Source organism: Trichosurus vulpecula, chromosome 4 (genome assembly GCF_011100635.1).
Source record: "Trichosurus vulpecula isolate mTriVul1 chromosome 4, mTriVul1.pri, whole genome shotgun sequence".
NCBI classification, from domain to species: domain Eukaryota; kingdom Metazoa; phylum Chordata; class Mammalia; order Diprotodontia; family Phalangeridae; genus Trichosurus; species Trichosurus vulpecula.
The window spans coordinates 390,126,535-390,154,105 of NC_050576.1; the positions used below are offsets into that span (position 1 = coordinate 390,126,535).

The 27,571-nt window shown below is 37.8% G+C and overlaps 1 protein-coding gene across 1 annotated transcript in view; it reads right to left on the bottom strand.

Annotated features, from left to right (window-relative positions):
- The window catches only part of TUBGCP3 (tubulin gamma complex associated protein 3), a 167,796-nt gene that overhangs the window by 122,235 nt on the left and 17,990 nt on the right, over positions 1–27,571 (bottom strand). Inside the window, exons 2-3 of the mRNA XM_036757300.1 lie at positions 18,837–18,944; positions 619–686 (exon numbers count right to left, since the gene is read on the bottom strand). Of these exons, the coding sequence (XP_036613195.1) occupies positions 619–686; positions 18,837–18,944 (176 nt within the window). The remainder of the gene's footprint in view (positions 1–618; positions 687–18,836; positions 18,945–27,571) is intronic.

A 27,571-nucleotide genomic window follows, 5' to 3' on the forward strand; every position in this document is an offset into this window, starting at 1 on the left:
GCCAATTTCACGATGCTAAATTTATTTGGATCTATACACTGGCAGACATTTTTAGAAAAAAAATTTTAATTAAGAAACCTTTAACCTTCAAGCATAAACAAGTCTCATAACTCATAAAAGCTCAAAAGCAAAGGACATTTTTTTAAACTCTAAATCAATATATCAATACATTTTAGGGTCCATTATCCTAAAAATAAAGTACAGTTAGACATATAAGCTTTTATTATTACAAATAAATAAGTCAACCTTTTTCCCCATCTCCTTCCTTCCTATAATGACTTCAAGCAATTATACACAAACCAAATGTGTAAATACTACTGATTTATTCCAAATTTTCTATCCAAGCTAGTGGCTTTCCTTTCATCCCAAAGCAATTTAGCATTAGACCCAAATAAAGTACATACATACTTCTAATGCAGTAAAGCTCCCCACTCAAGACATACAAGATGATGGAAGGTCGCCACAGCACTCTCCCTGGACCAGCCCTAGGCTCTTAATAAACCACAGTCTAAAATTAAAAGCCATTACCCAATACAGATGTGGCTAGTATGATACCACAAAAATTGTTCTTGTACCACTAGCATCCTTAGTATCAGTGAAATAGCTTTCATATAATACCTGTGAATGGAGTTTCCTGTGGAGTTCTGAAAATAACGCAGCATCTGCTTCCCTTCTTTGTCGAACAACTAAAAAGGTAGAAAATCTTTTTTAAAAAAAGCATTTACATGTATTACAATTCATTTTTATAATAACATTTCACTTATTAACAATCCTATCATTTGGATATTGAATATTTTTACTTCTGGATATTTCACTGTATTATTAAACATGTGTGTGTGTGTGTGTGTGTGTGAGACTGGGTTTTTCTTTTCATTTAACAAGAGGAAAAATTTTTATCAATTTCTTCAAATAGATCCATGTTAAAAAGCTATGACTTATACAAATCTCTCGCAACCCTATTTAACCACATCCTAGAAAAGCTTCAGTAATATTTTAAGATAGTTTCAAAACCATTCCAAATGTAGGGGTGCTCTAAGACAATTTTAGATTGTTCTAGATAAAAGACAGGAGATATGCTGAAAGATCATGACTGACCCCAGAACCCCAGGTAGGACCTAGAATTAATCCAACTACACACACACACACACACACACACACACACACAACCATCAGGCTAAGAGTCAGCCTAGATGAAGAATATATTGTGTAGGTCTCGCTTCCAGAGTTTATGACCAACATCAATCACAATTCGAATTGGTATTCAAACCAAGGCAGGAAAAAAATGCAAAAAAAAAAAAAACCCACTCTGGAATAAATCATAATTAATTCTCTCTAAATACTCATCAGATAATTACCTCTAGAAGACAGTATAACACAAGTAGTTTTTTAAATTATTTTCTAATTTTCACCAAGGTTATAATAAATACTTATTCTATATATTAAATTAATAAATAAGTATTTACTAAGTGCTTTCTATGTACAAAACATTGTATTAAGTCCTGGGAATAGAGACAGAAAAGTAAGGCAGTCCCTGCTCTCAAGGAACTCAGATTCTAATGGCAAAGAAGACAACATGTATAGATTTCAAGAGTAAGACAGATGGAAAGGTCCTAGGGTTCTTAGAGTATAGCTGCAAAGCATATGGTAATGCTGCTTCTTTAATGCAATTTCCACTGATAGAAATTGATCCATTTAATTCATTGATAGAACTTTCTTTACAGAACATTCAGCATTTATGTCTGCAACACTTGGAAAACAGAGGACAGTGCTTTGCACATAGTAGGCACTTAATGCTTATTGAATTGTATGAACTGGTGTTAAACCCTTCAAGTAAGCTTGTAATAGAGGCTCCTTTTTTAGTATATATTGGAATATAGCTCTTGAGTACAAGATTCAAGCAGGCACATTTTGAAATATAAGCATATAATATAAACATTTTCTGGTTTTTAAGCCTTGGTGACAGAACATCTTAAGAGAGCATTTATATTTTTCGTTTAAAAAAAAAGAAAGCTCTTTAGCAGTCTGGAGTAGTATTTCAGATGACTGTATATCAACATGGCAGTTGCTTCCCAGGATGATTTCAGGGAATGAACTAAAATTACAATTGGTTGGGAAGGTGGGAAGGGGGCAAGGCATTGCCATTTCCAGACTTTGGAACTTAGTGACCATTGGTAATAGTTGGTGATAGCAGCGATGAGGGAAGTAGGCCCCTTTTACACAGGGATTGTCCCTTTCAATAATGGTATTGGGATTCAGGGCCAGTGATACAGGTGGCAATGCTATTCGCAAGGTTCTTGGGTTCAGAGTCCTGAGCGATCTTTACCAGTATCTGAGAGGTGGTGGCTGTGGTCTGACACGCCTGGTACATGCTCCCTCCTCTCTCTCCCTCAGCCTAATCCACTGACTTAATGTGGAACAGAGGTAGATAAACGGCACTGAATTAACTCGAGGAATTTTGAGTGTGGTTCTGAAAATAACGTGCCAGCTTTCCAAGTCTGCCTAAGTGTGACAAAGCTGCTCACCAGGAGATTATTCACATGGTGATGAACACTTGGGTCACGGCAACTCATGAAAGAAAAAAGATCCCGGAATATTGGGTAGCCCTGACTTGTACTTTTGTAGTGGGAGTTGCCAAGTAGAAGAAAAAGAGGTGAAAAAAAGAGATAAAATTTAGTAAATTTATGTCAAAAGAAACAAATATAACCTACATATTCAAGTTCTAGAATGCAGCAATATTTTAAATTTGAAAGAGACTCACGCATTTGAAATTATGAAGTCCTGACGTAATAATGATCTTAAATGAGTGAACCTGGCCAAGTCCCGTCATCTCTTTGAATCTCAGTTCCTCATTTGTAAAATGAAAGGATAGATAAAAAAAGACCTTTAAGGTAACTTACAGCTCTAAATCTTTGATTCTGTGATGATTCAGAAAAATTTCCAGGATCCTGAAAGTACCTTCAGGTCACGAACTTGAGCTATCATATCACTTTCCATAAGCAGTAATTCCAGTTAAGGGGCAGCCAGGTGGCTCAGTGAGTACAGCACCAGCCCTGGAGTCAGGAGGACCTGAGTTCAAATACAGCCTCAGACACCTGACATACTTACCAGCTGTGCAACCTTGGGAAAGTCACTTAACCCCAACTGCTCTGCTTTCCCCCCTCAAAAAAAAAAGTTACAGTTTAAATCAGATTTTCTTATATAATAAAAGTTCTTTAATGATCTTATTCCATGTTGATATACAGTCATCTGAAATACTACTCCAAACTGCTAAAAAGCTTTTTTTTTAAATGAAAAATATAAATGCTCTATTAAGATGCTCTTTTGCCAAGGCTTAAAAACCAGAATATGCCCATGTTATATGCTTATATTTCAAAATGTGCCTGTTTGGATCTTGTACTCAAAAACTGTATTCAAATTGCACAATAAAACATACACTAAAAAAGGAACCTCTATTACAAGCTTACATATAGGTTTTAACACCAGTTCATACAATTCAACAAGTATGTATTAAGTGCCTACTATGTGCAAAGCACTGTGCTAGACACTGAGATTAGAATAAGGATACAGACTACATTATGATTTCTTTTATTTTAGGAACTCCCAGAAGCAAAAGCTGTACCAATGCAGGTTAACCCCTTCTTGGCCATTTATAGTCAGAGAGTTGCCTAGACTGCAGTGGTGTCAAACCCAGAGGCCTCAAGGTTGTTAGAAAGCCACAGATTAACATCACCTATGCTGTATTATATTTTTATTTATTTTGTTAAACATTTTTCCATTACTTTTTGAGGTTTTCTGGTGTCAGAGATTGACCCTTGCGGCCAAGAACACTGAAAGGTTAAGTGAATTGCCTAGGATTATACAGCCAATATGTGTCAGAGGCAGTAGAAACACAAATAACAACCACCCAAAAAAACAGTCCATGGCCCCATTCTCCTGGGAAAATACAACATGAAACAAAGAAAAGTCAATACTAAAATAATTTGATGAAGAAATCACTATTTGGAAAGGCTTTGGATAATAGATAGCAAAAGCTTACCAAAAAAAAATGTATTTTTTTAAACTCATTTATTCTACCCTTAAGATCTGCCTATAATCCCTGGACAATGTTCAGTAGTCATTCTAAAAACTGAATTATTGTTGCTTTGTTTAAATTGATACAGATCCAAAGCTGTAACAAGATTTGTGCAGGGATAGTGCAGGTGAAAAATGATAAGAGGGAAACACAAGGAGGTAAAGTCAGAATGACATAAACATTAGGATGATAGTTTTCAAAAGAAAAGTTCTACTATATAATCTTTACATTATGTATGTACCCAAGTAAAAATTCAGTATTCCAAATTTGATTCCTGGACTCTATTTTTGGTCTCTTTACAATGATATCACACATGCTTAATTTATTTTAATTAACTTAATTCATCATTTCAAAAAATAGCATTCCTAATGAAATAAAATAATTTGAATAAAAGAAAGTTGTTTCACAGCATCTATCCATCTTATATTTCAAGTCAATACCCTAAAAACACACATCCTAGAATAAGCAGATGAAACACACACAACAAAAGGTAATGCATTATGAAGAGAAGCGGCTAAATTAACTATTTTTCGTAATATTCTAGAGATTGCAGTTTCATGAAAGGATGTGGGATTCTTCATAAGCAAAATAAATCCAAAAGGATTTCAACATTTTTAGAAGTTGAGGAGGAAACTCATTCTAGGAATGAGGGACAGAAAAACAGATGGGAAATAGTGTCAAATGTGAAGAACAGCCAGAAGGCTAGTTTGGCTTACGTGTAGAAAGTGTGAAGGGGAATAATCTATAATGAGACTGGCAAGGTAGACTGCTGCCAAGTTGTGAAAGGTGCCAAATAAATGCCAAATAAAGATTTTTATACCAGAGACAATAAGGAGATACTGATGCTTATTTAAACAGGAGAATGATATGGTCAAATCTGTACTTTAGAAATGTCCATTTAGCAGAAGTGTGAAAGATAAGGAGAGAGGGAGGCAAATTAAGAGGCTATCAAAATGATAGTCCAGAGAAGAAGAGATGAGATCTGAATACGAGTGGCAGCCATGTGGGTAGAGAGACTGGGAAAAGCATAAAAGATAACTATAGAATAAATAACAAGGTTAAGTGTGTGGGGTGGAGAAGTAAGGAGTTTAGGATAATACAAGGTTGAAAACCTGAATCTATATGGATGATGGTACCCTCAACAGAAACAGAAATTTGAAAGAGAGGTAGGATAAACAGTTGTTTTGGACATACTGGGTTTGAGATACATATAGCGGAGGTGGGAGAGGGAACCAGCATTTATTAAGCACCTACTAATGTCTAGGCACAGTGCTAAGTGCTTTACAGATATTACATCAGTTGACTGAGCCTAGCAACAACTCAAGGAGATAGGTGCTATTACAATCCCCATTTTACAAGTGAGGAAACTAAGGCAGACAGAGATTAAGCTACTTGCCCAAGGTCAAGATCAGTAAATATCTGAGATCAGATTTGAACTCAGGTGTTCTTGACTCCAGGCCCAGCACGCTATTCACTGTGACACCTGATATACCAAAAGACAGAATGCAGAGAAAGAAAACAAGAAGGTCAAGTATAGAACTGTGATATGCAGTTAAGGAGTAGGATACAGATGATCACATTGCAAAGAAGTCAGATAAGTAGCAGAACCAAGTGCAAGAGAGCAATGTCAGTAGAAGCCAAAGAAGGGGGTGTATATACAAGAAGACAAGGTAGTCAACAGCATCAATTGTTGAAGAGAGGTCAAGAAAGATGACTGAAAAAAATAAGCAATAATGGAATAAAATAAGATACTAATAGACCATGCAGCATATAACTAAAAAATTCACTGAACAATAACATGTAAAGGGTACTCAGCAAGGATACAACACTAGTTCAGATAGATATGGCCTCTTTTTGTCCACATATAAAAATGCATCTGTTCAGTTGGGTGTTGGGTCAAATCGGAATGATAACTCACAGTGAAGGAGGCTATCTATCAAGCATCAAGTCTGAGGGGGACTAACTACTTGTGGACTGGTGTTTTCATGTCCCAGGTGATCATGAAGCCACATCAAAAATCTGGATTCTGGTCATCTGGACTATTCAAGTCTCAGGACAGTGACCCTGTCTTTTAAGGAAGAACAAGTCTAGCTCACAGGGCAATGACCCTAAAAGATGTTACTCCTACCACAAGGATAAAGGGGAAAATTGAGGTGGGGGTTCAGTGCACATGGCTATACCAGGTCTGAAGGAAAATGGACTAAAATCCACCTAGGGTCAGTACAGTACCCACAAAGATCACTGAAGGCAAGGATCCAGAAAAACAAAACCAACAGTCCCCCAAGACAAGGAGGTAGAAGCAATCTTGGAGCTCAACCTTGGGGATGTGTCCATCAGCAAATGAAAAACCAGAAAATAACGGGCAACTAGGTGGCACAGTGAGTAGAGCACTGGCCCTGGAGTCAGGAGGACCTGAGTTCAAATCCAGCCTCAGACACTTGACACACTTTTACCAGCTGTGTGACCTTGGGCAAGTCACTCAACCCCAATTGCCTTCCCTTCTCCCCTCCAAGAAACAAAAAACAAAACAAAACAAAAAAAAACAGGAAATGAGCAATAGAATACTGTACTATTCCTCTCTCCTCCCACCCCAAATAGAGGTCAAAACATCAAAAATTCAAGAAAAAAAAACTTTAATAAAAAAACCAAAACACAAGAATATAAATCAGGAGAAGATCCTAAAGCAAGTAGAAAGTATAGGTGATAAATCATCAAAGAGAATACAAAGCCCTCTTAAATATTCCAAGACAAAGGAAATTTAGAACAAGAAAAAACTTCAGAATGGTTTAACAGAGAAATGAAACAAAAAAATAAAGGAAAAGAAAAGGAAATTAGAAATGACTATAGGTCAGAACTTATAGCTCTCAAAGAGGAATTTTAAAATAACAACTGAGGAATGACTGAGTAAGCTGTGGTAATGTCTGGAATACCATTGTACTCTAAGAAATGAGGAAAATGATGATTCCAAAGACACAGGGAAAAAATGAATTGAATTGATTCAGAGGGAAGCAAACAGAACCAGAAAAAATAATTTCTACTATAACATCAATAGTATAAAAATGAACAACTTTGAAGACTATTAAAAACTGAAGAAATGAGCAAAACCAAGAAGATAATGTATACAACAAAACTGTAGACAAAATTTTGAAAAGCTCTTAAGAACTATGATCAACACAGCAACCATCCATAAATCCAAAAGATTGAGAATAAAAGATACTATCTACCTGCTAACAGAGGTAACAGATTTAGGATGCAGAACGTCCATCCCTCCCTACCTCCCTCACAGAGAAGGCAAGCAATTTAATGTAGATTCTATATATGCAGCAGAAGCCACAAAAGAAGAGAGTGAAACAATTTTCCAGCCCAAGATAATCTAAAAGGTCAGCAGGAAAGATCTGTCATATTGGGATGAGAGTAGAGCATAGTCCTGAGCAGGCAATGCCCTGACAAGCCAGCAGCAGGCCATGGGGGCAACTGAATGAGCTGATAGATGTTAAAGGGGTTAAACAATCGGCCAGGAAATTACAGGGGCCCCATTGCTGGCACTAGATGCAAGACTCTGTTGTACTGCCCATACGTGGATCTTGGTTGCAGTCCTGGTTTGCAGTCCCAGAGTGAGGAAGAGCACTAGAATACCAGAGCTTGCAGTTTCAAGGAAGTAGGGACCCTGGATACAGTTCCAAGATGAAAAAAGGTGCTTGTGGTTGCTTACAGACCAGAGCACAGGCTAGGAGAGTAGTAAACAAACTTCTCTTTAGATTATACTATGTTGTAAGACCTGAAAACTTACAGACCCTTAGAACTCCAAAAAAAGCTGCACAAAAAATCTGAAGCATGGGACAGTGCCCCCTCCTCAGAAGCAGAACTCAACTTCAACATAAAGTTAAAAGTCAAGAAAGATGCTGGGAAAATAAGAGAAAAAAACCTGACCATAGAAGGTTACTGTAGTCATAAGGAAGAACAAAATACAAACTCAGAAGAGAGAACAAAGTCAAAACTGTTATATTGAAAAGCCTCAAAGAAAAATGTGACTTGGTCTCAGGCCCAAAAAGAATTCCTGGAAAAGCTCAAAAATATTTTTAAAAATCAAGTAAGAGAGGTAGAGAGAAAATTGGGAAGAGAAATTAAAGTGATGCAAGAAAATCATGAAAAAATAATCAACAGCTCGGTAAAGGAGACGTTAAAAAAAAATACAGAAAGAATAAGCCAAATGGTTTGGAGGCAAAAAAATCCAATGAAGAGAAAAACTCCTTAAAAAGCTGAATTGGTCAAATGGAAAAGGAGGTAGAAAAGCTCACTGAAGAAAATAATTCCTTAAAAAAATAGAATTGAGCAAGTAGAAGCTAATGACTCCTTAAGACATCAAGAAAAAAAATAAAACAAAATCAAAAGAATGAAAAAATAGAAGAAACTGTGAAATATCTCATTGGAAAAACAACTGACCTGGAAAACAGACAAAGGAAAGATAATTTAAGAATTATTAGACTACCTGACTGTCATGATTTAATTTTTTTTAAATGGCCTAGACATCATCTTTCAAGAAATTATCAAGGAAAATTGCCCTGATAGTCTAGAACCAGAAGGTAAAACAGACACTGAAAGACTCTAACAAATAACCTCCTGAAAGAGATGGCAAAATGGAAAGTCCTGAGAATGTTATTACCAAATTCCAGAGCTCCCAAGTCAAAGAAAAAATATTACAAGCTGCCAGAAAATGTAAATCAATAGACCAGACCAACAAATTAGATAAGGGGAGCTAGGGAGAGAGAGAGAAACAGAAAGAGAGGAAAAAAAAAAAGAATTTAGAATGACACCAAAGTTAAAAGTTTGGGAGACTGGGAGGATGATGGTGTTTACTTTAAGGTATAATATGGGCACCTGGAGATTTGAGACTGCAAGTCAGCAGAGAGGTTAGGATTGGATAAGTATATCTGAGAATTATTAGCATAGAAATGCTAACGGAGCATCTATTGGAACAGATAGATCACCAAGTGAAATAGTATCAAGGAAGAAGAGAAGAGGGCCAGGACAGAGCCAGGACACACACGGTTAATGGGTATGACCTGGATGAAGTTCCAGTAAAGGAGACAAAGAAAGAGTGGTCAGATAGATAGGAGGAGAATTAAGCGAGAACAGTACTCTTAAAACCTAGAGAGAAGAAAGCATCAGGGACGTGACTGACAGTATCAAAGGCTCAGAGGAAGACAGAAAAAGTCATTGGATTTGGCAATTAACAGATTATTGGTAACTTTGTAGAGATCAGTTTCAGCTGAATGGAGACTGGTGATCAGGAAATGGAGATCAAGGAGAACAGATAGGAGATGGTAGCACTACCGTAAGGCATCCTCCTCTCCTCTTCCAACTCACATCAGAGGTGGAGACCTGACATGAGATATACTCCAGTATGGTGGTGGACTCTCCTACAGCACCTCTGAGTCACAGCTGCTGCTGCTACTATCACTATTCTGGTGATCCAATATTCTTTTGACAATTCTAGTATCTTTCCCCTCCTTCATATCACAACTCTGTTGCCTCCAGAATAACTGTGTCTCCTCTATGTATACTTCAAATAATCTGGATGTTTTTTACATCTTTGTTCTCTTAAGTGCCATTCCTACCTGTCCTATTAAGCACATCTGGAACTGTGAGGTTAAGGTACAAGTATGATAGTTCTACTGTCAAGGATATGGTGAAAAGTCACGTTTACAGATTTTTTCCATTTTTCTCCTGTTTGGTGTCCTACTTCCACCTTTACATGCCCTTGGGGTGACTTTGATTAAGTGATCAGCTGAGAAGCTTTAAATTCTTTTTTATCTTCCACTGATAAAATTGTTGTCCAGTTCTCATTTTTCATTGCTAACTGCCACTGTAAACTATTTTTTTCTACCTAGTAGGTGTTAAATGTTTGTTAACTTGAATTTTGAAAATATCCTTATCACATCCTAACTCAAGATTTTGGGTTTTTTTAATTTTATAACTATATCAAAAGAGGAGTAGTATATGACCAAAATCCATCGCCCAATAAGGTATGTGATCAAAGGCTATGAATAAGCAGTTTTCAAAAGAATTGCAAACTATTAACAATCATATGAAAGAATGCTCCTAATCACTAATAATAAGAGAAATGCAAATCACAACAGCCCTGAGGATTAAACTCACACTCTGCAAATAGGCAGAAATGACAAAAGATGTGAATAGTCAATGCTAGAGAAATCTGTGAAAAGGTAAAAACACAGAAATGCATTTTTGGTGGAACTATTAGTCAAAACATTTTAAAAAGCAATCTGGAATTGTGTAAATAAGGTTGACTAAAATGTCCACACCTTTTGACTCAGAGATTCTGCTACTAGTATATAACACAAAGGGGTTACTAATGAAAAGCAACATACATTCATTCATTCATTCTTTTATTATTTGTTTATTCATAACACGCACCAAAATATTTATAGCAGCACTTTTTGTGGTGGCAAAGAACTGGAAACAAAGTAGATAGATGCTCATCTATTAACAAATTGTTAAACAAATCACAGTATATATCAATGATAGATATAATAGAATATTTCATGATATACAGTATATTTAATAAAACATATCAATGCTAAAAGAAACAACAAATATGATGAATAGAGAGAAGCATGAAGTAAGCAAAGCCAAGATAACAAAATACACAGTAATGATCACAATGTAAATAGAAAGAACCACAAAACAACTGAAAATGAATGTTGCAAAATTACAAAAAGCAAGCATGGTCCTACGGACTATATGTGAGAAAAGATTCCCCCCACACATCTCTACAGAGCTATAGGGGTCTAGGGGAGTGGAACACTGCATATATTATTATACCATTAGATTTTTTGCATGTATTAATCAGCTATGCTGATTTTCTCCATCTTTTTTTGTTTTTTTATTTTTCATTTTCAACATTCGCTTCCACAAGATTCTGAGTTCCAAATTTTCTCCCCATCTCTCCCCTCCCCCCATCCCAAGACTGCATACATTCTGATTACCCCTTCCCCCAATCTGCCCTCCCTTCTATCATCCCTCCCTTCTCTTATCCTATTCCTGTTCTATTTTCCTATAGGGTAAGATAGATTTCTATATCCCACTGCCTGTATATGTTATTTCCCAGTTGCATGTAAAAACAACTTTTAACATTCGTTTTTAAAACTCTGAGTGCCATATTCTCTCCCTTTCTCCCTCCCCACCCACCCTCATTGAGAAGGCAAGCAATTCAATATAGGTTATACATGTATAGTCATAAAAAACACTTCCATAGCAGTCATGTTGTGAAAAACTAACTATATTTCCCTCCATCCTATCCCACCCCCCAACCCACATTTATTCTATTCTCTCCTTTGGCTTTGTCCCTCCTCAAAAGTGTTTGCTTCTGATTACCTCTTCCCCCATTCTGCCCTCCCTTTTATTATCCACCCCCCACTTTTCTGTACAGTAAAATAGATTTCCATATCCAATTGAGTGTGTATATTATTCCCTCCTTAAGCCAAATCTGATGAGATTAAGGTTCGCTCATTTCCTCTCACCTCCCTTATCTCCGCCTCCAAGGTAAAAGCTTTTTCTTGCCTCTTTTATGTGAGATAATTTACCCCATTCTACCTCTCCCTTTCTCTTTCTCCCAGTATATTCCTCTTTCACCCCCTTCATTTTACTTTTTAGATATCATCCCTTCACAGTCAAACACCTGTGCCCTCCAACTATCCTGATAATGAAAAAGGTCTATGAGTTACAATATCATCTTTCCATGTAGGAATGTAAACAGTTCAACTTTAATAAGTCCCTTATGATCTCTCTCTTTCCTGTTTACCTTTTCATGCTTCTCTTGAGTCTTGTATTTGGAAGTCAAATTTTCTATTCAGCTCTGGTCTTTTCATCAAGAATACTTGAAAGTCCTCTATCTCATTGAATATCCCTTTTCCCCTCTCATTGATTACACTCAGTTTTGCTGGGTAAGTAGTTCTTGGTTTTAATCCTAGCTCCTTTCACCTCTGGAATATCATATTCCAAGCCCTCCAATCCCTTAATGTAGAAGCTGCTAAATCTTATGTTATCCTGATTGTGTTTCTACAATATTTGAATTGTTTCTTTCTGGCTGTTTGCAATATTTTCTCCTTGACCTAGGAACTCTGGAATGCGGCTGGAAGTTTTCCTTTTGGGATCTCTTTCAGGAGGTGATTGGTAGATTCTTTCAATTTCTATTTTACCCTATGGTTCTAGAATATTGGGGTAGTTTTCCTTGATAATTTCTTGAAAGATGATGTCTACGCTCTTTTCTTAATCATGGTTTTCAGGTAGTCCAGTAATTTTTAAATGCTCTCTCCTGGATCTATTTTCCAGGTCAGTTGTTTTTCCCATGACATGTTTCACATTGTCTTTTATCTTTTGATTGTTTTGGTTTTGTTTTAAAATTTCTTGATTTCTCATAAAGTCATTAGCTTCCATTTGCTCCATTCTAATTTTTAAGTAATTATTTTCTTCAGTGAGTTTTTGGACTGCCTTTTCCATTTGACCAATTCTGCTTTTTAAGGCATTCTCCTCATCGGCTTTTTGGACCTCTTTTGCCATTTGGTCTATTTTTAAGGTGCTATTTTCTTCAGTATTTTTTTAGGGTCTCCTTACTTGTTTTTCATGATTTTCTTGCATCACTCTCATTTCTCTTCCCAACTTTTCCTCTACTTCTCTTATTTCATTTTCAAAATCCTTTTTGAGTTCTTCCATGGCCTGAGACCAGGTGTAGAATGGGCACCTGGAGATCTGAGACTGCAAGTCAGCAGAGAGGTTAGGATTGGATAAGTATAACTGAGAATCATTAGCATAGAAATGCTAATATTCACTTTGGATATAGGAGCTGTGACTTTATTATCTTCTTCTGAGTGTATGATTTGATCTTCCTTCTTACCAAAGTAAGTTTCTACAGTGTGAGTTTTTTTCCTCTGTTTGTTCATTTTCCCAGCCAATTATATGACTTTTTAACTCTGTTAACGTAGGGCTCTACTTCCAGTGTGAAGGGCATACCGTCCCAAGCTTCAGGAGTTTTGTGCAGCTGTTTTCAGAGATACTTCTAGGGACCTGTAAGTTTTCATTTCTTCCGAGGTTGTATGGTCTAAAGAGAGATGTTTATTCCTCTCCTGGCCTGGGCTCTGGTCAGTGAGTGATCACAAGCACTCTTTTCTGCCCTGGAACTGTGGGGAGGGTTCCCTCTCCACTGCTGTCACAAGCTCTGCTATGCCAGTGCTCCTCCTCATCCCAGGACTGCAACCTAGATCCAAGTATGGGGAAAGCAAAAGAGTCCTGCCTCAGTGCTATCCCTGTGATCACCTTTTGATCAGTTGTTCTATCCCCTTACCATCTGTAGGCTGAGCTCCAGAAGCTGCCGTGCTGCCCCTGCCCCAGGGCTGGACTGCACACTTCCCTCTCCCACGTCCAACAAACACACCATTCCTACAGACCTTCTAAGTTGTCTCTGGCATTTGTGGGTTGAGCACTCTGGAAACCATCATATCACAACTGCCTGCGATTCAGTCCCCTGAAGACTGCTCTGCATTTGCTGGGTCCCAGTCTGTGCTGACGTGGCTTGCACTATACTGTGTTCCTCTCCCAGTCCAGTGCAACAGACCTTTTCCTGTTGACCTTCTATGTTGTCTTGGGCTGAAATTTTGTTTCACTCTATCTTTTTGTGGATTCTGCTGCTCTAGGATCTGTTCAGAGTCACTTTTTACAGGTATCTGGAGGGGTCTGGAGGAGAGGTCAAGCAGGCTCCTGTCTATACTCTACCTTCTTGGCTCTGCCCCCCTCTTTCTTTTGTTTTAAAAAAAAAAAGTCCTTGTTCTATGGGATGGCTCTCAGGGAAGGAGAGATATATACAGGGGAAATTAGGCAATATAAAAACAAAAGATAAATATTTTTAAACAAATGGAGAATTAGCAGCAATAACAGTAAAAGAACAATAATAGTAGCAGGGTACAGTAGCGGAAGAGAAAAAGGGGTAGGTACAATAAATGTTGCAAAGGTAGAATCCACAGAACTTGCCAACAGCTTAGGTATGTTGGGGAGGGGAGTGAAAGAGTAAAGAATCTAGGACACAACTAGGGTAAAAGCCTGGGTGACTGGGACGGTGATGACACCCTTGACAAAGATAGGAAAGTTAAGAAGAGAGAAGGGTTTTGGGGAAATGATAATGAGTTCAGTAGATATCAATGGGACTTCCAGTTCAAGATGTCCAAGAGGCAGCTGGAAATGAAAGACTAGATGTCAAGAGTTAGGTTAGCAATAGACATTTAGATCTGAGAATCATCTGCATAAAGATGGAAACTAAATCCACAGGAGTTGGTGAGATCACCAAGCAAAACAGTATATATAGAGAAAAAAGGCCCAGGTCAGAGCCTTGGGGAATACCTCATCATCTATGTTAGCAGGAGCAACCTGGATGAGGATCTGGCAAAGAAGACTGAGGAGTGGTCAGAATAGAAGGCCCTGATACAAAGTATTGAAGAATTCAACTAAAAATTATCAGCTTAATGGTTTAGTGAAAAGAACCCAGAGCTTGGTGTCTTACTAATAATATAACCAAGGGAAATTAAATTAACCTCTCTGAACTTCAGTTTCCTCTTCTTTTCACAAGGCTACAGAAAGGAAAGCACTTTAAAGACTCTAAATCAGCATAAACATAAAGCTATTGTTATTTTAGTCTTTCAAATCCACAAATTAAAAGCTATAATGCCCTATATTAACACATTTTATACAAAAAAGTAACAAAACTGATTTAAAACTTTTAACTATAAAGTTAATTTTTAATCAATCATTTTTAGCTATTTTTACTATCTTTATCTTTACAAAACCAAAAATGTTAACAAAATGGTAGGTTTTGTTTACCACTATTGACCATATTCTTAAAGCAACGTACTGAAAATAATGCACAAAATAGGTAATGTGTTTGTTGTGTGGCTACAATACAGCAGTAATTTACTGCTAAATAGGAAAAATATTAAACTGTGCTGATATTTAGGAAATGATATTAACTTATTATTCATATTCATCTACACTTTTAAACAGTCTTGAGATACAATATACTATACTTCCTAATTTAGGCGAAAATAAAAACTTATACTTTCTGGTGCATGTAATTCTTTTAAACAACTTATTTACTTTTTTTTAAACAATCCACACCTGTAATTTTACTCATTTAGAGGAGAACTACTGAGGATATCTCATTGATTCAAATCAGAAAATGTCACAAAACTTTTAAGTCTTACAGAGATGCCTGGGTGTACCTAAGAGGTTAACTGAAGTGCCTTGCCCAGAGTCATAGTCAGTAGGTAGAAGAGGGAGGCAAGACTTAAAACCACACCTTCCCAACTCTCAGACTTGTTCTCTATACACTATGCCATAAAGCTTCTCCCTTGGCATTCATATTAATAGCAAATAATAACAACTATCAAATATGTGAAGGTAACATTTCACTCATTATGATTTTGTGTGTGAATTCCCTCCAGTAATAAAGATTACCACCACCTATTAATTAGTAGATGAATCCTAGGGAGTCGCTATATACAGAGAGGCTAAGTGACCTGCCCTCAGGGGTGAAATTAAAGCCCATTCTTTATGACTACAACTCTAGTATTCTCTATTAACTATAAACATGAAATACTAACATTTGACAGGTTGTCATGTGGAGAAGACTTATTCTGTTACTTGGACCAACACTAGTTACAGGAAGGCAGATTAGAAATGAACATGAAAAACTTAATGACTCAAATTGTCCAAGAATAGGAGGCTGTCACCTCAAATTCTGAGTCTTCATCACTAGAGATAAATGATTCTTAATTCACAATTAGTTAAGGAAAGTCCAAGATACGTATTTCAGTTGGTAAATTTTATTCATGAAACCAAAAAAAAACCACAAGAGTATATTAGTATGAATGTACAGGAAATATGGCAGCTAGCTAACTTCTCTTTCCACAGTTAATATAGATCTTAGTCAAATTTTTATCTCAGCTGTGCTCCAATATGTATTGTACTATATGAGCCATAAAGCCCTGAAATATACATCTGTAAAGGACACTAGTTGCTCACAATCATCTTGCATATTATGGAAGTGTTCAATGTCATTTTTCTGAATTGCTACCTCAAGACAAGAGAGACTACAATGCCTTTTTAACGCTTATTATCATCAGATCTAGAAGGAATAATCCATCCTTACTAGACACACAACAGAACAAGGGCTTAATGTTTATTTCTTTACTTTGGTCCTTCACACAATATATGTACTCTAAATATCCACTGCCTATCTATTGCAGTACATACCTGGACTGGGGAATCATTTAGTTATGGAGATATTTGCTACTGATCAGGTGGCCAATGGTTCCAATCCAATTCACTAGCATAATAGCTGGATATCAAAGAGCTCTGTCCCCAAGAGTCACACTCTTTCTCACCAAATTTTCTCACAATCCTGCCATAATGCTCTGAATGCCCATAGTACTATGAAAATTTACAATTAATATGGAGAATGGAGAGCTCCTCATAGAGGAAACTCGTTTCACTCACCTCAATCAAGGCTGTTGATACCAGAAACAGCAGCTGCTAGACACTGTGACATGCCCTTAATTCAGCTAGCTTGGTCAGGGTGCGGGGGACCCTGGAAGGATAGTATTCCTAGTAGACAGGTTCTCTTAAAACCCAGGTAATTTAGAATCAAAAATCTAAGCCCTTATGGAAACCACATGCTTGGTTAAAGGGCAAAGATACAGAATATTACCTTTTCTTTGACAAGTATTCCACTAATAATATACCTACTCATGAACGTGAATTATATATCAATGTATTTATTTTCTGTAGTTCTTGTACCACAGTAAACTGACACTAGAAAGCATTATCATGCAAGTAAACTCTCCATGGATAACACAATATAAATCATAAAAATACCTTATTTACCCATGCATAAGACACACCCTTTCTCAAAAAATTTGGGATCTAAAAGCTGGGTGCATCTTATACAGTGGTTGTAGATTTTTTTACTTGCATTTCCCGCTTTTTCGCACTTGTTTTTGCATTCATTGTTGTAGTTTTTTTTTATTTGCATTTCCCACTTTTTCATGCTTGTTGTCTTTGCGCTCATTGTTTCACTTTTGTTACTGGTATATTAGGTTACACTTTGCCATGTTCTGCCCAAAAATGGCTCAGAAAAGATTTTTATACAGTGCTGAATTCAAGTTAAAAGTGATCCAGTTTGCAAAAGTGAATGGAAATTATGCTGCTAAACGTAAGTTTGGTCCTCCTCCAACTGAGAAAACAATCCGAGCCTGGCTACAGGAAGAAGAAACCCTACTGAAAAAGCCACGGCAGAAGAAGGCCATGAGAGGAAAGTCAGCAAAATGGCCTGATTTAGAGAGGGAATTGAAGATAGGGATTGAAGACCAAAGGGCAACTGGAATTCCTGTGTCCACAAAGATGGCTCAGTACGAGGCAAGAAGAACTGCTGATGAAAAAGAAGTTACTGATTTCAAAGGAGGACACAATTGGTGCTTCAGGTTCATGAAATGGAATGGACTGAACATGCATACACGCACCAGACTTGCCCAAAAGATGCCTGAAAGCTATGAGCCGATGAATAAAACCTGAGTTCAATAACTTCACGTAATACATTTGTTTTCAAATTTCGGGCCCCCAAATTAAGGTGCATCTCATACATGGGGAAATATGGTACATTAAGAATCAAATTTTTCCAAGTTTTTCACTGCATTTTCCACTTTTATAACTAAATGGAAGGTAGCTGGGTTGGCACAGTAGATAACAGCGCTGGACCTAGAGTCAGGAAGACCTAAGTTCAAATCCAGCCACAAGCATTTACTAGCTGCATTACTCTGAGCAAGTTGGTATGCCTCAGTTTCCTTAACTATAAAATGAGGGAAATTATAGCACCTACCTTCTAGAATTGATTTGAGGATCAAATGATATAATATTCACAAAGTGCTTACCACAGTGCCGAACATATAGTAGGCACTTAATAAGTGCTTGTTTCCTTCTTGCCTTTTAGCAATCATTTACTGTTTAAATATCTAGAATCCTTTCAGATTTAATTTTCCTCTTACTTGGTTAATGCTTCAACCAGAATTCATTAAAAATACCACTTATAGATGGGAGATTTAACTTTGATCCTTACAATTGTATAAGTGCTTTCACCAGCATTAATGTTAGGTTTACTATGTACAAGAAGAATGATGCACCCTTGTAAGAGGTCATTTGATATTTTATGTTACCTGGACATCATGGTGGCAGCACATTACATACAGGTCTTAAGATATTTAAAAATTAAATTTAAAAATAAAACAAAACTAGAGCTACATTTAGCTTTTAAGCTCATCTCACATTTAAAATTACCTAACTTCAATTACTGAATATAGTAACAACTAAAAAGAAGTATCTCACATTATTCTAATTATAAATAGCTGCCTGGATTGTTTCTATTTTTAACAAGATTGGGGGGAGGGGGGGGGGATTAGGGGAGAAGATAATCAGGGTTAAGTTATTTGCCCAGGGTCACACAGCTAATAAGTCTGAGGCCAAATTTGAAATCAGATCCTCTTGACCCCAGGGCCAGTGCTCTGTCCACTGTGCCTCTGGCTGCCCTAACAAGATTAAAATTCAGTTAGAAAGACTAGTTGATTACTAACACATGAAAAAAGTATACTTATTCCTTTAGAAGCACCTGGTAATCTAAAAAATGGCAAAAATTAATAAAAATACATACGTTCTTTCTTGATTTTTTCAGCCACTAGAAATTCATCTCTTTCAACGGTTGGGGCAAAGTTGCTACCAATAACTCGAACTGCATATTGAAATTGTTGGGCTGCATCAGCTGAAAGAGAAAATATATATAATTAATCTGTTTGAAGAAAATTAAAAGGCTCCTGAATAAACACAATATTTCCCTATCAAATTAGTTTTGACTTAATGTTTCTAAGGAAGAACCATGAAATCAGTGGCCTAAATGCTTTAGGTAACTAGGTCTACTCTCTCAAGGAACAGAAATATTTATTGAATTACTAGTATTTACTGAATGAGCATGTAAAGGCAATCAGTGAATGGGAAGATCTTTCCCACCCATTCACTGGGCTTCTGGCGCAGGGCTCTCAGGCTCCTGGGGGGAGGGGCTAAGACTGGAGCCAATGGTAGGCGCCTGAGGTCTGGTCCACATGATGACATGAAGCCTGTGGTGGGAGGAGCTTGCTGAAAGGTTGGAGCAGAGCTAAGAGGCAGTTGGTGAGGCAGTTGGTGAGAGCAGTTGGGAGCTGAAGGAGAGAGGAAGCAGTTAGCTAGCTGGAACACAGCTTGGAGACCTGAGGCGGAAGTGGCAGTGACAGCGGCAGGCACTACAAAAAAAGCAGGACTGACCCTCGTGGAAACTGGAGAGTAATGAGCAGGGGCTTGAGGCCAGTGGGTGGTCTTCTTGCTGAAGGGCCCTGGCATTGGGGGGGAAGTACCAGGATGGCTTGGCTTGCTACCATAATGTTTTTCTGTGGCCTCCTGGTCACTATTGTGAGATGAACATACTGGTTTTGGAAGGTTCTTGCCAGGATACTGAATTGGGGACATGAGTCTGTGGGTCTGCTACTTTTGAGTTTCAATAAATGCTTTAACTCCTCTGCCTTCTACTTAGAGAATTCCTTATATCCTGCAATTCTGGACCATTCAGGCATATTCATGGTTATCTTTGAAGTCATGAATTCTGCCTTAATGATATAGAGCATTAGCCAAACTTCTTATTTTTGAGTCTCATTATGATATGTAAATTGGTTTGGCCTTACATCTAGATACAGTGAAATTATATTTTAAACTAAGATTAGACTCAAAAGGCAGCACAGAATATGAGGCAAAAATCATATATAGCCAAAATTATCCTTGAAAAACCCTTAAATTGGCTAAACCACAGGATGTATGAAAGGAAACAACGTGAAATAAGACAAGAAAGACAGGAAGGGACCAGATTAAGAACAGCTTTAAATGACAACAGTTTATATTCGATCCTAAAGGTAATATAGGGAACCATTGGAGCAGTTGTGTTACATGATTGTATTGTTAATGATTGTTAATGCATTTTTTGCTTGATGAGAATATCTTTCCCATCCATTAATAGGCCCATGTGACCTGCTTAAGTCACATGGAAGCCTAAGTCACATGAACCTGGGTCACAAGGGTTGTGACACCTTCTGACCCTGAAGAAGTGTATATATACTCAGAGGTTGGCATTTTGCTTTGGGGCTCACTCACAGGAAGAGTGTTCATGTGATGTACCCAGATAAGACTCTGAGCAGCTGTTAAGGAGCACCCCCAGCTTTGAAAACCCAGATGTTGGTGCTTCTCTCTCTCTAGTAACTATGTATGTATTGCTATGGACAGACAGAAGCCCAGTCTGCTGATTTGTATTATTTGCTCTGTTTATATAATTTCTGCTTGTATTTGCTCTGAAGTTCTTATACATACATACATACATACATATATATATGTTTGATTAAAGTAAGATTGTTGACTCCTTTAAAGTTGTTTTCTTTTAGAAAAGCTTATCAAAGAATCTGTGGTAGCAGCCCTCCTGCGGGCTAGTGTTATTGGTCTTACATCCCCCACAGCAGCTGCAAGCAACATTGTTGTTACAATGATCCAACCTACTACTTTATAAGAATATCAATTTGGTAGCAGTGTGGAAGATGGATTAGAGTAGGGACACACTTGAGCCAGGGAGTCCAAATACAAGGGTACTCTAGACTTCTGGGTCACATAACCAAAATGATGGAGGACTAGCCATTTTCTCCAATACTCAAAACCTCTCTAACTTCTAAACCTAAAAATTCACAAGCAATAAAGCAATGTTATCTATCTCTACCATCTAGGACACCAAGAATCCTAACAAGTTAATAATTCTGTGAATTCACAAAAGAGAAAACAAATCCCCTCCCACTATCATCATTTGCCCCACCCCCCCCCCCCTTATCATGAGGGCTTCCCACTCACAGGCTTACAACAGAACTCAACTCTACTCTCCCACTTCTCCCACTGCCATGGAAAACCAAGGCAGAAGCTTACTCTGGAACAGCAGCACAGTAGCAACCTTGCCCAAACTATGAACTACTTGAAAATCAAAATGGACCAAACAGAAGGCAATGATCCCATGAGACAACAAGTAATAAAAGACTGAAAAAAAAGAAGAAAATATAAGATATCTCAGAGCAGAAATAACTGACCTAGTAAACAAACTGAGGAGAAAAACATTTTAAAGTCAGTGGACTACTTAAATGCCATGACCAAAAAAAGAGCCTACACATCATATCTTGAGAAATCTTAAAAGAAAACTACCCAGACCTTTTAAAACCAAATGATAAAGTGGACATGGCCAATGAGGGAATTTGTTTTGCTTGACTATACACATTTGTAACAAGGGTTTTGTTTTTCTTTGTATCTCAACTGGGCATAGGGTTAGAGTGAAAGGGAAAGAAGATGGATTTTTTAAAAAATTAAGTATATTTTTAAAAAGAAATTTCATTTAGAAATTTTGCTTTATCTGCTTTTCTAATATTTAGGTTCAAGAAGATAACTGGATTTTAACAGCATTAGGACTTGCCATTAAACTAGAAAATCTTTTACAGATTTTGAGAGAAATGATGAAAGAAAAATCTGATGACTGTAAGATGGTAAATTTGTTTTTTTCTCAGCCCACTCTTTCTTCATAGCTTCTTCTCCTTGCTCCCAAAAAGCCATGGAATACAGGGCAGTCAAACTAGAGAGGCTATGTCAAGATGAATCTGGGCAATTTGAAAGTCAATAGGTCACCAGGGAAATTTGAGGACCTTATAATGCAACTCAGGCAGAGGCATGAAAAGGTAGAAACCACTCCTACAGATGAGTACTATTCAAAATATCAGTTACATGGAATAGCAGAAGTGGGCAGAAAAGCCTGGGGAAAATAAGGACATCTAATTTTCGTCCTGGGCCACACATACCCTAATGCAGGCTACATGACTACTAACATTGAATGAATGAAATTGGAGACAGTAAACTCTAGTCCTTCCAATGAGATGGGAGATCACCATGATCTCGTCTCCAATAAGATGGAAAAAGTCTTCTCTGCCCTGCCAATACACCATTCAGATCCCTGTACACTGTCACCTGACTTACAGATACAATCTAAGGAACCTGGGCTTTGCCACCACCCTGAAACTGAACTCTTAGGAGCGGTCTTTCCAGCAACTGCAACTGACCTTTTGTTTATGCTGAATACCCCAATTAAGAGAGTTCCTTGAGAGTAAAGGCAGTCTCACTTTTTCCACATATATCCTAAGCACTTAGCACAGTACTTGGTCCATACATCTCAAATGTTTAATAAGTACTTAATTCATCCTACCTGAAATGCTTTGAAAGCTAAATATTTATATGAACTGAATACTAGGATGTGGTATCTCTGACTCAGATGCAAACTGTGGCTAGTCTTTGTTCATCTAAATTATTTGGAAAACTACGCTGGTGTTGTTCTTACTACACACACACACACACACACACACACACACACACTCTCTCTCTCTCTCTCTCTCTCTCTCTCAACTCACTCTATCAATCTCTCTCTCTCATCTGCCCTCCCCATTTCAGTCAATCAGTCAAACAGCATGAGGAAAGACAGAGGCAGAAAGTAACATATTATATTTATGAGGGCAACAAAGAAACTCCTAGATGAAGAATTTCTTCCAGGAAATAATGAAAATTAAGAAAATAGGTAAATGGGGTAAGATTGTATAAGGCTTTTAAAATCAAAAGGTCTGGTTTAACCAATAGAGAACCATCAAAGATTTTTAAGTGGGTATTATGAAAGCAAGTGCTTTTGGAAATCAAATCTGGGAAGACTGATAAAAAGGTCACTACAATAGTCCGGGCAGAATCAGCAAGAACAAAACTAAAGCTTGATGTAAGGAAAAACTTCTATCAGTTAGAACAGTCAATCAACAAACATGTATTAAGCATTTACTATATGTTAGGCACAGTGCTTAACTCTGATGACACTAAGAAAAACAAAAGCACTACTATGTTTAAGGGCCTCCAATTCTAATAAGGGAGGTAGCATCCACATAACCAGGAACAAACAAATATATAATATAAATGGAAAGTAATCTCAAAAGGGAGTGGGGATAGAGGAGAGGAGACCAGGTAAGGCCTCCCACAGAAGTGTGATTTGAAGTGCATCTTAAGGAAAGCCAGGGAAGCCAGGAGAATATTACAGGTATAGGGGATAGTCAGAGGATAAGACGTAGATTTTTTTGGATGTGGCCAACATATGAATTTACTTTGCTTAACTATGCAGATTTGTTACCAAAGGTTGAGTTTTTTCCTCCCAATGGGAAGGGATTGGTGAGAAAGAAAATAGATTTTTGTTAATTGAAAAAGAAATTTTTAAATAAAGGAGTCCCCATATATGCCAAATTTATAGCTCTCCTTTCTGTAAGATCAAAGAACTGAGGATAAAGATGTTCCTCTGTTGCAACAATTCGGCTAGCAGCTGTTGTGGGGGTGAAAGACCAACACAAGCCCAACAACAAAGACCCTGCCAGCACAGGTTTTTTGATCTGCCTTACTAAGGAAAGTAATGTTAGGGGGTTAACAATCTTATTTCAATCCAACATACAAATATCATTCACTTAGTTCAGGGGGAAAAGCCAGCACCCTGAACTTCAGAGCAAATACAAACAAATTACAAATATACATTATAAACAGACCACATACAACTCATAGTTACCAAGAAACCAACAACTGAGTTCAGGAGCTGAGGAGCTCTTAACAACGGCTGGTCCAGAGCCATAGGCCACTCCTCCTGTGCCTCAGAGCCCCAAGCAAATAGCTCTGTTCTCTCTTTTTATACACTCTTTAGCTGTCATCAAATGTCATCTGAGTGACCAGAACTTAGTCTCCTACAATTGGCTCTGGTCATAGCAACTCCTCTTAGGACCCTGAGGGCTTCACACCCACATAGGCTTAGCACCTAGTAGACATAGGTTTGGGCTCGGGGCTTTGCACCTAGTAAGGCTCAATCAAAGACACTTAATTAATTTATCATTCTAAAACAGTAAAACAAGTCCCAACTTAATTGATATTACACCCTCAAATGAGGAATGGATGAACAAGTTGTAAATGCAAAGGAATGTTACTGTGCTGTGAGAAAAATATAAATACAGCAAAGTATGAGAAGACACATGAACAACAAGGCAAAGTTGAAACAAAACCAAAAAAGAATTACATACAGTAACTATAGCAATGTAATGGGAAAGAACAACAATAAAATAATTGAAACAATAATGTGAAATCATAATGAACAAGCTTGGCCCTAAGGGATAGAAAAAGGTTATTTCTCTGTAGAAGAGGAGGAGGTAGGGAGGTGGTATAAGGAGGAGGGACAGCATGGAATGCTGTACGTGACACCTTCGATCAGCTAGTTTTGCTGAACTCTCTTTTGTTCCCTTTTCAAAAATTCTTTGTTATAAGGAAGAATACACTGAAAAATGCAGCTGATATAAAAACAAAAGATAGCAATAAAAAGTTTCAAAACATTCATTTTTTTGCATGAACTTCCCCAGTAAATTACTACACAAGACTCCATTTAAATTTTCTGGCCTGTATTACCTCTAGAATTTTTAGTCATCTTTGCATAATTCTCTTGGCCTCAGACAGACAACAGTTTTTTGCTGTTTCTGTCATGTTTATTTAAATGGCAAAACAAGTCTGTTCCTTCACATTGTCCTACTCACGTATCCAGAATTCTATGGTTCCTTTGGGGAAAAACACAATGGTCATTAAGAAAGCAATATGTATAAATTTTTTAAATCAATTAATAAGAATTTATTAAGCAACTACTAAGTGCCAAGTACTATGCAAGACCATGGGGGAAAAAATAACTAGTCTCTACTCTCATGTAACTTACTTTCTACCAAAGAAACTAATAAGTACACATAAAAAAGTATACACAAGGTAAATTTGGAATTATGCTAATAATAAAGCAGGGTGGAAAAGGAATTAATAAAAACCTCATGAAGGAACTAAAACACTGAATTATTTCATTCCTAGAAGACAAAAAGGGGGAGGTGAGAGGGGGTGGAGGCAAGATGGGAGCTAGAAAGCAAGGACTCCCTTAAGCTCCCCGCCAGGTCCCTCCAAACACCTATAAAAATGGCTCTGAGCTACAGAACCCATGAAATAGCAAGGGAAGCAGGGCTCCAGTCCAGAGCAGCCTGGATGGTCGCTGGGAATAGTATATCGCAAGGAGCTGGGAGCGGAGCAGAGCAGAGCCCAGTGTGGGCCGCGCCAGGATGAACCAGACCAGGAGCCTGTCTGAACAGGCATAGTGCCCTGAATCAGTGAGCTGTGAGAGTTACCAGACTTCTCAACCCACAAACACCAAAGACAACAGAGAAGGTTAGTGGGAAAAGCTGCTGGGACAGAGTGAAAGGAGTTCCCCATTCAGCCACTACCCTGGCGCAGTGGAGGTGGTGCAGCTCTGAAGCTACTTCTAGAGCTACAGCTACAGTTACTTACGGCCCCAGGCCCACCTGGTGGGAAGAATTAAGCTGCAGATTAGAACAGGAGTGCAGAGTCTGCTTGGATCTGACTAGGGTGAGGGTTGGCGGTTCTTGGAGGAGGAGGAGGAACACTGGTGTGGCAGAGCTTGCTGTGTAAAGTAGCTCTGAAAATAGTAGCACAGCCCCTAAAGTGGGGACAAAGTACTCTCTACTCTACAAACAGTCATACCCTGACAGAAAACTCAAGGGTCAAGTAGTTGGCTGGGAACATGAACAGGCAGTGAAAACGGACCCAGATTCAGACTCAGACTTGGGAATCTTTTTTTGGTGACAAAGAAGGCCAAAACATACAGCCAGAAGAAATCAACAAAGTATGAAAGCATGCATCAAAAGCCTCCAAGAAAAATATGAATTGGGCTCAGGCCGTGGAAGAGCTCAAAATGGATTTGCAAAAGCAAATAAGAGAAGTAGAGGAAAAATTGGGAAGAGAAATGAGAGTGATGTGAGAAAACCATGACAAATAAGTCAATGACTTGCTAAAGGAGACCCAAAAAAATACTGAAGAAAATGACACCTTAAAAAAATAGACTAACTCAAATGGCAAAAGAGCTCCAAATAGCCAATGAGGAGAAGAATGCCTTGAAAGGCAGAATTAGCCAAATGAAAAAGGAGGTCCAAAAGACCACTGAAGAAAATACTACCTTAAAAATTAGACCGGAGCAAGTGGAAGCTAGTGACTTGATGAGAAATCAAGATATTATAAAACACAACCAAAGGAATGAAAAAATGAAAGACAATGTGAAATACCTCATTGGAAAAACCACTGACCTGGAAAATAGATCCAGGAGAGAGAATTTAAAAATTATTGGACTACCTGAAAGCCATGATCAAAAAAAAAAAGAGTCTAGATATCATCTTTCAAGAAATTATCAAGGAAAACTTCCCTGAATTCTAGAGCCAGAAGGTAAAATAGGAATGGAAAGAATCCACAGATCGCCTCCTCAAAAAGATCCCAAAAAGAAAATTCCTAGGAATACTGTCACCAAATTCCAGACCTCCCAGATCACGGAGAAAATATTGCAAGCAGCCAGAAAGAAACAATTTGAATATTGTGGAAACACAATCAGGATAACACAGGATCTAGCAGCTTCTACATTAAGGGATCAAAGGGCTTGGAATATGATATTCTGGAGGTCAATGGAGCTAGGATTAAAACCAAGAATCACATACCAGCAAAACTGAGTATTATGCCCCAAGGCAAAATATGGATTTTCAATAGAGGACTTTCAAGCTTTCTCAATGAAAAGACCAGAGCTGAATAGAAAATTCGACTTTCAAACACAAGAATCAAGAGAAGCATGAAAAGGTAAACAACAAAGAGAAATCGTGAGGGACTTACTAAAGTTGAACCGTTTTGTTTACATTCCTACACGGAAAGATAATGTGTGTAATTCATGAGAACTCAATATTAGGGTAGCTGAAGGGAATGCATGCATAATATATAGACAGAGGGCACAGGGTGAGTTGACTATGAAAGGATGATATCTTTTAAAAAATCAAATTATGGGATGAGAGAGGAATATATTGAGAGACGGAGAACGGAAGACATAGAATGGGGTAAATTATCTCACGTAAAAGTGGAAAGACAAAGCAGTTCATTGGAAGGGAGGAGGGGGCAGGTGAGGGGGAATGAATGAATCTTGCTCTCATCGGATTTGACTTGAGGAGAGAATAACACACACTCAACTGGGTATCTTACCCCACAGGAAAGAAGGAGGAAGGGGATTAAAAAAAAGGGGGGATGATAGAAGGGAGGGCAGATGGGGGAGGAGGTAATCAAAAGCAAACACTTTTGAAAAGGGACAGGGTCAAGGGAGAAAACTGAATAAAGGGGGCCTGGACAGGAGGGAGCAAAATATAGTTAGTCTTTCACAAC